This window comes from Corvus kubaryi, unplaced genomic scaffold (assembly GCF_017639235.1).
Source record: "Corvus kubaryi isolate FWS band 111438036 unplaced genomic scaffold, C.kubaryi_AGA036_p1.0 66, whole genome shotgun sequence".
Taxonomy (NCBI): domain Eukaryota; kingdom Metazoa; phylum Chordata; class Aves; order Passeriformes; family Corvidae; genus Corvus; species Corvus kubaryi.
In genome coordinates, this window is record NW_024582054.1 from 20113805 (window position 1) to 20129269 (window position 15465).

Below are 15465 nucleotides of genomic sequence, written 5' to 3' on the forward strand. Positions count from 1 at the left end.
CAGAGCGTTAGAACTCTGTGACATCCAAGAGATGTGTGATGCAGATTACCATTTGTCCTGGAAGACAGCACTTCACCAGAAAAACCCTACCTCAGAACAGCGTCTTCTTTGCTAAGACTACGTACCCCAACCTGGGCATCTTGACCACAATTACACCAATTGCAGAGATCAAAATACCTAACTCCAAAAATCAATCAAAAGTGCTGACAGAGGGTTGGCAATCTTGCACCACCATGTTCTTGATGATCTTGTGATATCATCGCTTGGCTCTGCTTTATAACCAAGGAATGGTAGGCAGGCATTTGAAACTACCTGAAAATGTAGAAAGCATGTGTGTAAAGTTTTCTCCTCAGTGACAGAGAGGTCTTATGCCTTCAAAGTTGTCTAATGACCTCCTTCAACAAATACAAAAAAAGCACTTTAACAGCAACCAAAAAAAGCAAAAAGATCAAACTCTACTCTGCTGCAGACACTAATCACACTCACCACATTTACTGGAAAGGCTTGACTGAGAGAGAAACAGTCACTACTGTCATAGAAGGATGTGTCCTTTAGAGCATCCATCCTAGCCTACAATAATACAGATTCAGTTTACTAACATGTGCAAAGGCAGCTCAGACAGTTGTTAAGTCTTGCAACTGCTCAACAGGTTGTAACAGTATGTGGGACAAGAAGTGCGATTCCAAAGCGAATCACAGGAATCAGATGAGACATCAAGACAGCAAAGGTATCACTCATGCTCAACATGCTCTTAAAAGGCTCACCTCTACTGGTCCAAACTGCCTTTTTGCAGCCAGCTCTTCAGAAAAAGGACTACTCCTCTATGTCTGATTTAAGAGGATACTGTGCTGGCAGGACGGTGTTAGTTTCCAGTGCCACAAAACTCACACAGCCCAGAAGCATTGTAAATGTCTGATTCAATGTCCTAATGCATCCAAAAAGGGCATGCAATCTGGGCAAAGAAATAGTGACAACAGATTCTGGATGGGTGTTTCCCAACACCTTGGAGGTGAAGGCCTTGCAATTCTTCTCAGAGAAGAGGACCTGATCCCAAGGAACTGTTATATAGTATAATAACTCCTTCAATAGGCAGAACATCATTAGTTCAGGGCCCCAACAAAATCAAATTAATTTCCCCATGGAAATAGAGACCTGTATAACTGAAAAGTGCATTTAGAGTATCTGGCTTAGAACACTCAGGCATATTCCAAGTACACTGTTCTGCACATGTGCACAAGACTGAGGAGAAGATCTATTTGCCATACATATACTGCTTTGGGGAAACGCTTCAGAGCTTGAGCAATTGTGATTTTAATTCCAAAGTGTAAATGCAGGTGTGGAAAGCACTCAAGTGTCTTAAGACAGTTACTATGCCATTTGAAGATGTATTATTTAACATTTAAATACACAGCCTTTGAAGTACTCCTTTAACTTGATGAGATTCATCTAAATAACAACTGCCACCACTACTCCAACAGACACTTGAGTCATAAAACCTTATGGCTTATTTAATTTAGAAGTCTTTGTGCAAACATTATTTAGACAGAGGATTAGCCAGGTATTCACTGAACCCATTCTTTTCAGCATTCAAAATTAGGACCCACTTCTCCAACTACATGAAAGGTCATCTTTGAAACACGACAGACTGCTTTCTGTTTTCTGACTACTTACTGCACAAATACTTTGTTCTTAACTGAGCTAGACTGCTACCTGGAACATCAGATATGACAAATTCTGAAACTATAATACTATCATATTCTTTCAAACTGTGAAATTTGACTCCTTAAATATATTTTGTAACTTGTAAAAAGTAAATATATAAAACCAACGCTACTCTTCCCTAAAAGTTCTTTAATAGTGTAAGTATTCTCTAATGGGAATTCCTTGCTATTCGAAGAGATGGTAGGATAGGGTCAAAAGGCTTGGTTAAAACCTAGAGCAAGTTAAGTTCTAGTACAAGAATTTCAAGAAATTGAAACTATGTTATATAAGGGAAAGAACACTTATCAGCTATTAAATTGGCTTGAACTAACTTCCTTGCATTCCATATTCATATAAAATATTCTTGGAACATTATCACATAGCTTAAAAATTGTTCCTTCAATGAAGTCAATATTTAAAAAAAGACAACAAAACCAAAACCTAGAAAACTCAGTGCTGTTGGGCTAAGAACACAAAGGCCACCCGTAGAGCTGGAGAGTCAGAGGTACAGTCTCTGGTGGCACATATTTCATCTGTCAGGAATAACTATGGCTGGCTAGCACCTAGTGCCACGGAGCAAGAGTGTGCAATGGCACAGAAGGGAACCAGGTAGCCAGACAGAAGCTCTCTGAAGGCATTCAGGGCTGCTCTGATGATTGACTCCACAAGTCCAATGAAAAATTCTCCAATCCAGACAAGAATTATTTACTGGTTCTCATCATGTTTGTTATGGAGAAATAATATAATTACTATGCATGTTTTGACTGGGTTCTTCTATGGTTTTCAGCAACATTCTTACAACATTCCTATGCTTGTCCGTAGTTCTTAGTTGGCAAATTAAATTGCCTCATTCCCTTAATCTGACTTCATCATTATGAAGGTTTCAAAATGTTATGACCTAGCAAGAAAAGAGGAATACTTCTCTCTTGGAGGTATTCTGAAATGGCATAACACATTTAAATAATGTGTTAAATCTAATACAGCTATGGACTTTCCACTTAGTCAAGGACAATTCCCCCCTTATTGCATGGGTAGTAAAATTCTCTATACCAACTTTCAGATCAGGTTTAGAGATGACAAATCAAACTCACAAAAAATCATAGTTTAGCTAAAATTCTCTGTATATTGGGGCTTCTCTTTTATCAATCACCTAGCATATACTTCACATACTGGAAAAATGCAGAACTGCTTGCAAAGTTCCTCAAATTTCTATTTTGTGGTATGATTATTAATATACTAACTGTACCTAAGAAAAATTCTATTTCTTAAGTAGTGCTTCATGCAAATTCTAGCCTAGCAGGAAAGTCAGTCCTGTTAAAAAGACACAGAAGGTATTGTTCTCATGAAGGTTCAGTGATGGCAATGGACATCTCTAATACCCTTTCATGGAAGGCTTTATTAAAAAAAAATATGCTGAGGAGAGTAATTCTGTCCCAAAAGATACCAAGTATCTAACTTTGTATCAGATTATTTAACAGCTCCCAGCCACTAATTCAAATACATACAGAAGTCCCAACACTCAGCATAAATACTTGCCACCTGGCTAGGACTGCAACACTTCAGCCAGTGAGGAAGAAGCCATCCCAAAAGACACCTGCGTGTTGCTCTTCCACAGAAGGTCTCACTCAAAGAGGGTAAGGCAGAAACACAGACTCCCAATTCAGAACTCGAAATAGCAGCAAGAGGCAACAGTACTGGAAACACTAAATAGGTAGTGAATCCTCTTGAAGAATAATGCTAGTGTGTTTTTGTGAGATTTCTGAAATGTCTTTGTGTGCATATTTATCAGTATCAATATAATACAAATAGCTTCAGCCACAATGGTATGGCCATTGACTCTTCTATTTTACAGTTTTACCAATTTCTTAGTTAACAAAGAACATTTTAAACAATATACACTAAACTGTCCCCTCTAATAATTTTCTTTTATTCAATGCATATTTAGAAATTGACAGGAGAATCATTCATTCTACTATTTTTGCAAGGCTGCTGAAGAAAAAGTAAGTAGTTAAGAAATAAGCAAATTCAGACAGCAAAGGTTAGAAAGGATATATAATGTGACTGTATTCAGAAGTAAGACTTAATTGGGTGTACGGGCTCATCTAAAGAGTTTCACAGGGTATCAGATTAAACAATTTTCTTGTCCTTTCAACATAAAATCCATTTCTTAGTCTCCTCAAATGCCTAAAGTGGTAGATAATTTCTAGGCATGAACAGACACCAGTGCTCGTACTGCACCAGAGAACTCTCGCTGTTGCTCTTCATTTGATTAATTCAGGGAAACACACTGGAGTATAACTATCTTCCTTAATTGCTTATACCTCTGAACAAATGCTTCAAATCCCAAGTTGTCTTTCTTCCTTTGTTAAAGGTACATCAAAGTTCCAGACTGCATTAATTAGACCCTCTCTGGGCTCTATCAGTAGCGTTTCAAATAGCACCCATCAGAAATGAAGAGATGTACCAAAATTTCTAGAATACAAGAATCATTGTTCCAATCAAGTACCATCATTGTTCCTATTTTGTACAGCTGTGAGTGTATGTAAACAGAGTCCTGAAAGTCGTAACTTACAGCTTCGCTACAAGCATAAATAGCGAAAGCTTTCCCAGCATTACCAATGGCAGGACCCTGAGCTTATCAACAGGCTCCACAATCTCTTTCACCAATCATAGGGGTTAAGGCATCTCTGCTTAAGACCAATTCTGACAAAATGCAGCTGAGTGACCTGTGTGGAACCTTCTCAGGGGCCTCTTCCACTTTCAGCTGGGAGCAGAAGTTCAGGCTCCCATTCTTGAACCTTGCATCAGCTGTGCTGTAGGTATGTCTGTACTTGGCTGGGTACCTCGCTGATACTGATCCACCAAATTCAAATCCTGACTTGTCCTCAAGCCTCTTCCCTCACAACAAACTTTTTTGATAACCACTGGACTGTTAACCAAGCCTGTTTTTCTGGCACTAGACTCGTTCTGATCTTGCACTCCTGGTCAGTGAGCACATTGATCCATACCTGCCTCACTATCACACTTAGCTCACACTAATGCAGGGAGCAGTCTCCCCACCCTGCTGCTTCCTGGAAAACTAGTCAAGAACCACAGTTCCTCCAGGAACAGCTTACAGGACTGAAGAATTCATGCAGTTGAAGAGTTCAGCAATATCACAGAGCATTTCATATATTAGCTATCAGCAAACTGGCTGCAAGCTACTGATCAAGCAAGACATTAGATTTCCCTCGGTAAGCTTAGTAAGAAAACCAGGACCATAGGATAAATCAAAAGAATAATATCATAACTGAACATTTACTTAAGGCCACATAGCAGAGGTGCTACTAACAAGCTCCCCTGCTGAATGGATTTTACATTTCAGAAAATTCGCAAGTAAAGACTGAGAAGCTTGATTTCTTGGCAGAAACAGGACCTGTACCTTCAGTGAGTCTTAGAAGTCAACCTACCATAGATATTTACCTCAAAAATAGAACTGCACCAAGGAAAAAACCGATCTCCATAGAAATTATACCTCTAACATTCTTCGCCATTATTTTAATGGCCCAGAATAATAATAATTACAATCTTAATTTAGGAAGGCAAAATTATATAAAAATTGGCAAAAAGATCTCTCACAGTTCAAAGATGCGATATAGGTTTAAAATGAGGAAAAAAATCTTGTTTCAACAAAGTCCTTGCGTACTGACTGGTTTCTTGTTTTTACTCACTTCGGTTTTTTAAAATTTCAATTATTTTGGGAAACTTATTGGTGGCAATATCTAAAAATAACACTGAGTAATTAAGCTGTCCATACCAGAAATTATAAAAAAAAGTCTCTCAGCTGAAGACTGTTGCTTCTGCAGCTGTAAACTTCTATTCATGACCAAAACTAACCTTTGCAGGAGACAAACAAGAAAGAACAAAGACAGGCAAAAAGCTTAGTGGTACGCTAGTTAGACTGCTCTGCTGCATATAACAAAATCATAATGAAGACTGTAATATGAAAACAAAAGCTTAGACTAGAGCAAAAATCGTTGCAACAGGGCAGATCAAAGGTCCACTAGTTTGAAATGTCATCGTATGAAGAATTTTTAAAAAAGTATAGGGTCATGTGAAATTAATTGAACATCCTATCCTGGTGGCTGTTCCAGCTTGAAGAAGCCATTTAAGTCAGAATATATTGGTTAGTATGCCTCTTGCCACAGCTAGACTGATGACTTCTGCTTCCAAAACACACATGGAATAATGCTACTGAATTTTTCAAGCAAGAATGAGATTTGCCTGCCAGCAGATGCCATCAGAACAGGCAGATAAAGGGGACAGCAAGGGTAGCTAAACCTTGCACTGTGTTAACCAAGAAAGCTACGACCTCTACCTCTGTGACCCCAGAAAAAAAGTCAATGGAAGGCCACACCCTCATCTAATGTCAAGTGGAGATTCAAGAAACCTTTTCACAGACTTTTACAACAGCAATGTTCGGTTTCACAGCGCAATGCAACTGCAATTCTACATGAAATTATTTAAACCAGTTCCTGATAATGGATTTTAAAGTAAATAACTAAGAGTAAAGAAAACAAAAGTCTCAATTCTGCAGAAAAAAAAATTCAGAAACAATGTATTATTGTGTGGGAGGAATGCAAGTCTGTACCACTGTCAACTTGGATGAACATTTTGTACTAGGTTCTTCTCAAAATTCCAATTTTTGGAAGGCTTGTTTTCTAAAGCATCGCCTTTTTGAGATGAGAGAGGTAATAGTACCAAGAAAGAACAGTATACAAAGCAAAACCTGAAAAAATCATATTTCTTCAAAGAGAAGCAAAATTATAAGGTATGGAAGAGTACTAATTCTAGGAAGAGTTCTGCTAGCTGTTACTACAAGCCTTCAAAAGTTAATTTTTATTTTTTTTTTAATAAAGAAAATCATACAGAACATGTCAAATAAACAGTTTCAGAGAGCTCCACATGTAAAAGGTAAAGGAGTAAGAGTGGACCATTTTGCTCAAATGCAATCCATCTGGTTCTAAATTCATTTACATTTGTCTGTGAATCTCTGGTCGTGAGTTTTTCGCACGTGGCTGCCCAAGTTTCATGGAAGTAGGGTATTTGCAGTAATTCAAAAGAAAAAAAAAAATCTATGGGAAAAATGGATTCATGACAATGGGAGCATTTGCTCTCAGAAAGTTACTTGTTTTCCTTCGGAAAACAGAATCAGAATTTTTCTTAGTGACTAGCAACCTAATATCCAATAGAAGATACCAGACTACTTAACACAGAGGTTGGCCTTTCTCCCCAAAATGGGACTTTATTTTAAAGTGGTATATTACAATAGGAAAACAGTATCCTTAAAGCAGTCGTTGTAAGGCATCATGATCTGTCTTGCAAAAATTCTTAACAGAACTTTAATATTTTGGCATCAAAATCTGGACAGAAACTATTTTATGCTCTGGTCTTCTGCATTAGTGGTCCACGCTGGAAAAGCACAATCTTCCTTGTGATAAGCACTGAAAAAGGAAACCTCCTGGGCAAAGGCTCAAACAGTCAGTCATCTGATCACTGATGACCTGGTTTTGCAGTTAAAGTAGTCCAGCTCAGTGATGTGCCTGTAGAGTGTTTGGTAGTTCTTAATATTCAATTTCAAGACAGTTAAAACTGAGCCAACTGAAGTACACCAAACAAAACAAGAAGTTTTTGCCATTGTTTCATGTCTTTTTCCAAAACTAATTATCCAGACATATTTATAACCCATGTTAACTTCTGTGGACTAATTTCACTATTCAATTTACTCTTACTTTTTTCTCTTTGGAGAAATGTAAATCTACTCCTTATACCTGTTTATGTCTACATCACTGAACAATCCTTTAACTAAAACACAAGTTATCTGAAGTATGGATAATCTTACTCTTTTTTGCAAGAGAATGCTCAGTGTTGGACAATGTACTGTCTAATTGCAATGATAAGACATTTTCACTTAAATTGGACAAGTATAAGGGTCTTTTAAAGCCTTTTAAAGTTAAATGCATAGCTAATCTACTAGTTCACTCACATGAGATGACAGTTCCTAAAGCACTAAATGAGTCAAGTTGTAGTCACACCTCTCTGTTCTGCACTACCTTTAAACTCCACTAAGAACGTATACAAATCTCTTCCTAGATCATCTACCAAAACCCATAGTGGACCAATCTCCATTTAATCACTTTTCCTCCAACAAATATCATTTAAAATTTTTTAAAATTAACTAATTTTCTTTCCAGAACAAAATGTTCACTCTATCATCAAATAAATGAAATCGAACAATTCAACAGTGAAAAGCATTTGAGAGTTATAACTAAATTTCCAACTCTGATCAAGAGATTTTCAGATGAAGAAACAACAATGTATATTAAATATTCATTCTACACATCAGATAGAAGTACACAGACATCCACCCAAAGTCTTAGGTTTCAATTCAATCATCCCTCATACAGAATATCCACTTTTATATTATTTATTGCCAAGGCATTTGTATGCTCACAGACACACTGTTTGAAGACTGACAACATCCAGTATTTACTATCTAATTTATTTGAACTTCATTAAGCAAACACAAAAATTTCAGAAAAAACTTAAGATAATGCAGAAGACATGTACCAATGCAGAAGAATTGAGCACTTCACTATACTCTGGAAGAAAGTGTACTTCACTGGATTTAATTAAGAAGAAAAACTTTAATTATTATGCATGGTCAAATATATCATTTTTACAGTAATTCAATGCATGTGTTCATATTATTTTTCTGAGACATAGATATCTCCATGTATACTAAAATATGATTTTTAGTTTGGTTACAGAACTAAAGGAAATGTGAGCAGAAAGATTGTAAAAAATGAAGTTGCATTTTAGCAATACACATCAAAATTAAGACCAGACCTGATGACTAGGTTAAACTGACACTGACCAAATCAAAACAATTCCAGCATAGAAGTAGAGCTATTAATGAGATAAAAAGATAAAAATATGCCTAAGCCACAAGTCCACAAGACAAACCACAAAAAATACAATGGAAAAAAACCCCAGAACAACTACTTAGGAGTTTTAGGGTTTTTAAAGATAAATGCATTACACGACTTTGAAGTGATTTCACCTGTGCGATGAACAAAACAGTGCTGTAGAAGTTTCAGGTCATACCAATTCTCCATATGCCCAATAATAACTTATATTAATGTCATGTGCAGATATACTTTGAACCCCAGTTAGACAAACACTCAGCTGAGATGCATGAAAACATAAGGATAAAATTGTCTTTTTTACCCCGATATTTTTTACAAATTAGTTGAGATTTAAAAATCATAAACACTAGCCTTAAATTCATCACAGGGTTAAGAATACAAATGCCATAAAAGGTAATACTAAATCTCTTTCAATCTCTTAATCTCTTATTAATTCCATTCTATGGTTAGGCTAGTAAAACTGTAGGTCTTCATGAGCTTTTAAATAAAGTTTGCATCAAAAGTAATTTCATACCTAAATACTTTGTGAGACTGACCTACCCAACGTGAAAATTCTTTTTTATTTAACTTTTTTATTCTAGTCAGGTTATTTCTTCTTTTTGCATGTAAATAAAATCATATCGCTTCATTTTAAAGATAAAACAAAGGAAACACCACTGTTGATTCAGTTGTAAAAGACAAATTTCAGGTTTTAGCAAAACAGTAGCATAAAATATTTTAAAGCTCTTAAAGCTGCACTGCTTTAACTTGGGTATTTTATTCTTGCATGCTATTTTCACATAATAACAGAGAGAATACTTGACAGTGCATTCTTCACACTCATGCTTTAGTAGCTCCATGGCAGAGATCAATAGGTTTCTGCTTTCCTACAAGTCACAGGCATTTGCTTCCTTTCACTCAAGCGCTTAGGAAAAGCAGCTTCCCACCTCTCCACTGTTGAATAGTCAATCTGCTGTAATTATTGTAGTTCTGTTAGATTTATTACGTGCCCAGCTACATGGAAATCATCAACAGCCATCAGATTACAGCAGAGACAATGAAAACATTGAATCATGATGTTTTCTAGCAAGCATCCCTAACTACAAAACTATCCAAAATTCATAAATACATGGTGAAGGGTTTCTCTCTAATAAGAACTCTAAATATATAGTACATACCTCTACTATGATAATTTTTATACATTTTAAATAACCTAAATATATCTTGTTTCAGAAAATTAGTCCGAAGAGGGAGTTACTAGAACAAATTCCACTTGCTTAAGTACACATTTCTAACGGTGAAGTTCTTGCAAGAAGCAGGTGGACCAGGAAAGACATGTGAAGAAAGGGAGAGATAGGAAAGTACACTGCTCTGATTAAATTGCAATTGCTACACCTTTATCCGACTTACACAGTTGTGTAATTTTATTTAAAAAGTGCTACCCTAGTGAGCATGAAAACAGCTATACAGGCAAATTCTACCTGTTGTAAGTACATTGGTTCAGAAGTGTAAGTATCTATTCTAATGAATTTTAAGTGTTCTAGTAGTAGTTCAATTGTCTACAGAGAATAAAATATGAAATGTCAATTTCTATGTGTAAATGGGTTATTTTAATCATGGTTAAGTTCAGTAGCTAAATTACAAAAGTACACATGAAAAGTGGAGACAATTCCTTAGATTTTGAAAGCAAACAATGCAATTGCAATTACTTTTTTCATTAGATGAAACATGAGAAATGAGGTTTTTTTACAGGGAAGACAAATACAAAATGTGAAAGAGAATAAAAGAAAAAATATAATTAAGTGAACACATTTCTAAGGTATATACTGAAAATAGAATGGATTAGAGTCAGAAGAACTGACATTAAATGACCAAGGAGCAAGGTGGCTTTATTTAATGACTGGAGAAAGAGGAATCCGATTCATAGTGTGGATAAAGCAAACAGGTACCTCCGATGCCTATCCAAGTCCTCACCTTTCCTTGCACTGCTTGTAAATTATGTGCCAAAGGTGAGCACAGATGAGGTGTACTTCTTAAAAACAACTGTTTTGAGACTTTAAGGTTATGATTCTCTATTCAACACAGTGAAGATTTAGGCTCCATTCAACTTTGGCTGCGAGGCTGGGGAACTGCTCCTTTTCTCTCCCATCAGTGCAACAATACCAGTACTTTGCTTTGTCTCTTGCGCCCAGCACAGTTTTTCTCACAGCTCTAAGCAGGTCCCACTCTCCCTAGCCACACCTTTCACTATCATTCTTTCCTGATGAAAACTGCATCTCTCTGTACTTACTCTCTGGCACTGGTGTGGCAATCTGTTGCTAATCCCTTCTCATACCAGTTGAACCTCCTCTTGGTTTTGTGCTGTAACTTTAAAAGGAATATACTGACATTATCTCTACTACTTCCCTGGTTCAGAAAATAAAATTTAGTATCTTTTAAAATGGTCCCTCTTAAATCCCACCAGACTCCATCTGAAATGCAAATATTCTAGAGAAACTACCAGCTATCTATTTTTAGAAAACCCTTCTGCCGCTTCTAACAAAGACTTTTAGATCTGCAGTCCCAGTTTTCAATACCTCTGATTTGGCTAATGTGAAAGCCAAAAAATATCCATTTTTAAATTTTCTCAGAAGAAAAATCCTGCACAATTTTGACTCTCTGAAATCTAAAAAGCCTATTTGGAGACAGAACTGTACCTTACAAATAATTAATAGTGAACATCAACAGTCAGAGATCACTATGTTAGGTACTATGTACGTCTCTAGAATGAGATAAGCTTTTATCCTAAAAGCTTGCAATTAAGCTTATTAAAAGTGACACGAAGATGTGAGAAAAAGACAAGATAATAATACATTAATTATTATTAGCATAAAGAAGAGTCATAGCATACCATTTGCCTAGTCATTGCAAAGAATTAGCACAGTCAAGCATTTTTTTTAAAAAGCATCTGAAAATGAAAATGTAACTGACTTTTCAGACATACGCGGGTCTTTCCCTTTTCATGTCAAGGTCAGCAGAAGAAAGCATGAAAGTTTTTCAGGGAAAACTAGAACAAAGATGTATGGCAACACTGGCAGGCCTAAGACCAATAAACTGGAAGCTCAGAACCTAGTAACACAGACAACTAGATTTTGTCCTATGATGTAGGAGTCTGGAATGCAGGTTTTCCACCCTTCTCAAATGTGCTTAGGATTCCAATGAAACACTGTCATCTTGCTCAATTCTGTCCACACTTACTGGAGAGCCAAGTACTCACCTCATCAGTAAGAAACTCCTTACTTAGACCAAAGTCTGTCAGCACCACATGGCCATCAGAATCGAGGAGAATATTCTCAAGTTTTATATCCCGATATATAATCCCCAACTGCAAACAGAATACAAAAAAACGTATTTCCAAATAGTGTAACCACATCAAGAAGATGTTGCTGAATGCATTTAAATATGAAGCCACCAAAATTCTCCTTATTAAGGTAATCTGACACATGAAAGTTGCTCCTCAAAAAAGACAACTTGTAAAAGCCTTTGAAGAAATAACTTTAAAATTACATTAAAATTCTCAGAAACTACACTGTGCATTAATGTCTTAAAATTTAAAGGACATATTGTATATCACTCGAATTTAAAAGTGACTGAACACTTGCTGTTGAGTGCAAAACTCAGTTCAGCTTTTACTGAGAATGAAAACAGATGCTTCTGTTATACGGTCTAGACATAGACCAGACAGGTATGCACACTTTGCAATAGTCTACAAATCTATTTACTACTTCTGAGAACTGTAACACTTTTCATGCCTACAGCTGTGCTAGAACTCTACTACTCAGTTGTGTAGAAACAAGGATAACTGAATAATACAACCCAAAACTTGTTCATGTTCATTACAAATTAGTTTTACTGATATACACTGTTTCACAAGGATTACTAAAAATGACCAAATCATTTGTCAGTAACACTACTCTTCACCCTGCAGACAAAAATTTGTAGCCTTAAACTGGTGCACAAGGAGGGACATTTCATTGGGGATTATTTCTAATTATACAACTAATGTCCCAATGTTAGATAAAGTTACTTTCAATTTAAAACAATCTAAAACAACAGTTCTCCTTACTAACTTTATATGATACAAAAAGAATGCAGCTCTAAGTCCTCAAAATCAGCACCAGAATGAAGTTACTTTACCTTGTGGAGATGTTCAAGTGCCAAAACGATTTCTCCAATGTAAATTTGCACCTCATTTTCTGAGAACCTCTCTCTGTGTGAAAGATGAGTAAACAATTCTCCTCCATTTATATAGTCTAAAAAATAGAACAAAGAACCTTATAATTCCACTTTCCGACAATTTAATTTTCTTATTGGAACATTATTAGGTACTTTGTAAGTTATTTAGTAACACATTCTTATCAGATGCTTTTACTTTATTGTCATTCACCAGTATTTCATCATGCTGTACAATACTCAATTTCTTTCTTAGAGGACTGAGGGAAGAACAAGACTCACTTTTGAATAAGCAGTAAAACCATAAAATAACCCTCAACTATTCCTAAATTATAAAGATGGGGTTTTTCACAAAATCAGTCTTTTAGTTACTTAGGAATATGAAAAGAAAGAAGTACAAATGATAGCTACAAACAGAACCGTTGTAGACTCTCATGAAGTAACTCTGATGAGCAGCAAGGCAGACTGACATAAAGAAAGGCAATTCAGAAAACAGGTATTAGGGGAAATAATCAACTACTGACAATTACACAGTTTTCCCTTCACAAGGGAAACCTTGATGGCAAAACTTACTGGAGGAGATTATTTCCACATACACTCCCTCATGGAAACCACACTTTCATTCTTTGCAGGCTATGACACAAGGATTTTCCCACAGTATGGGAAAGGGGAAAAAAAAATTATTACAACAGAGCTCCACTGTAACACAAACATATTTTAGATGTAGAGCTGTTTATGCTAGCAGTGTACATTACAGCCATTAATTTGCAACCTCAGAGCCCCCATTTTTGTATTTGAGGTCTACATATACAGAGCAGGGAACATGCCCCACAACATTTTACTCAGTATTTTCTTGAATATTGTTTCTACAGATCCATGGGTATAACACATAAATCCATGAAAGTGGTCCAATCCTATTTTAAGTTAATAGTTTGAGGGAGAAAGCATATATACAAATTACACACATTCTGATCTCTCTCCACTTTTCAGTTCTCTCTTTGAAAAGAAGTATTAGTGGAATCAAACAACGTGAGAAGGATTATTTATCTGGACCAGTAAGAAAACGAAAAGATTTAATGAAGTATAAATAACCCACATTTTACAATTGCTTCCTTCTTCTAGAAGAGCTCCAGCATGTAGAAAAAGGTAACAGAAACAAATTTTTTTAATTATTTCTACCCGGAACTGTTAACTTAGCACAAAGTAAGCACTGAATTGCCAGGTGCTGTTCTAAGGACTGTGACAGATCCAAACCAAAGCTGCCACAGGATTGGCACAACAAGCTTAATTTTATCCAGATTGTAACACTAACCACAGCCCAGTGAAACAACCAGCCGTCAAATTCTTGGTGCAAGATCAAATGAATCACTGACACAATGGAAAAAAAAAAAATTCCTGGTTAGTTCAGTATAAACTCCCACCTGACAGTTCAGATTATTTAGCTATTTTTTAAAGTATTAGAAGGTTAACCTTGCGTGACAAGCTTTGTATAGAAATAATCGTACTCACATGGGTATAACACATTGTTCGTTCAGTATAGCTTAAAGCCAACATAAAACCTGGAATCAACTCCTAACCCTGTTTTCTGGAAATCTGGCAGAAATGCAGTTGCATGTCTGTACTTGATTCAGTCTAAATTCATATAGCTATGTAATCTGACAGCATGAAGAACTGTACTAAATATTGCACTGAGGCTCCAATTCTAAAACCTCTTAAAACTAAAATGGTAGGTTGCTCACATACCAAATTCAGCCAAGTACAAAAACAAGACAGATAGTGGTTTCCCTCAAAATCCAGAAGCCTCTGAAACATTTAACTTCCAAAACTACATTGAAGTGATTTACACAGACTTACATAATAAGACATGAAAAATTTGTAACCACCTATTTGGGTTTTTTTCCCTCAGGGAGGGTGTGAAGCCCAGTTGATTTATAAAGTAGCTTTACATCATGTTAAGTAAGAGAAATTTTCACTGTTACAGAAAGTCATTAAAAGTAATTTTGAAACTAATTATTCCTATTTTCTGCTGAAAATGAAGGAAAAAAGGATCTTTCTGGCCCCAACAGATATGCTGAAAATGGATGTAGAACTTATGAGAAAGAATTACAGCCTTTTGTTTTGTTTTTCTCTCTCTTAGCTATGAACTTCTTGCTTCAAACATCACCTCAACATTGTGTTATGGTGGACACGTGCCCAGGCTGCACTATCTGCTACACAACTTTCTTCGGAACTACTGGGCTTGCTCCTTTTTGACTCTTATGAGAATATAATATCAAGCTTTTTAATTTGCTTTCATACAAGAGGCTTTTATTGCCTTCTAATTAACCTTATCGCCTAAATTTTCCCCCTGCTATGTATTTATCTTTAGGCAACTACATTATCTCAGGTTTGAGGGGGTTTTTTGTTTGGGTTTCCCCTCTTTTTTTAAAAATATTTCTAATGGGATCTAAGCTGCATTTTAGCAAAAACTATCTGGACTTAAAGAATGGTTCTATAATATTTATAATAAATGTTCGCATTTTATCTCATTGGATATTTCAATTTTTTCCAAGTTATTAATCAATAACTTTAAATCCAATAAAAATTTCAAAACCTTAATTATTAA

At 35.9% G+C, this 15465-nt stretch overlaps 1 protein-coding gene across 6 annotated transcripts in view; it reads right to left on the reverse strand.

Moving 5' to 3' along the window:
• RPS6KA5 (ribosomal protein S6 kinase A5) overlaps positions 1–15465 on the reverse strand; it is a 76027-nt gene that overhangs the window by 34993 nt on the left and 25569 nt on the right. For 3 of the 6 annotated variants that reach the window (XM_042047135.1, XM_042047136.1, XM_042047139.1), the window contains exons 4-5: positions 12825–12940; positions 11905–12012 (exon numbers count right to left, since the gene is read on the reverse strand). The exons of 1 other annotated variant lie outside the window; for it this stretch is intronic. In XM_042047135.1, coding sequence (XP_041903069.1) covers positions 11905–12012; positions 12825–12940 — 224 coding nt within the window. Of the gene's footprint in view, positions 1–11904; positions 12013–12824; positions 12941–15465 lie in introns of those variants that run through there. 2 more of the 6 variants (XM_042047138.1, XM_042047137.1) reach the window with 1 other exon arrangement.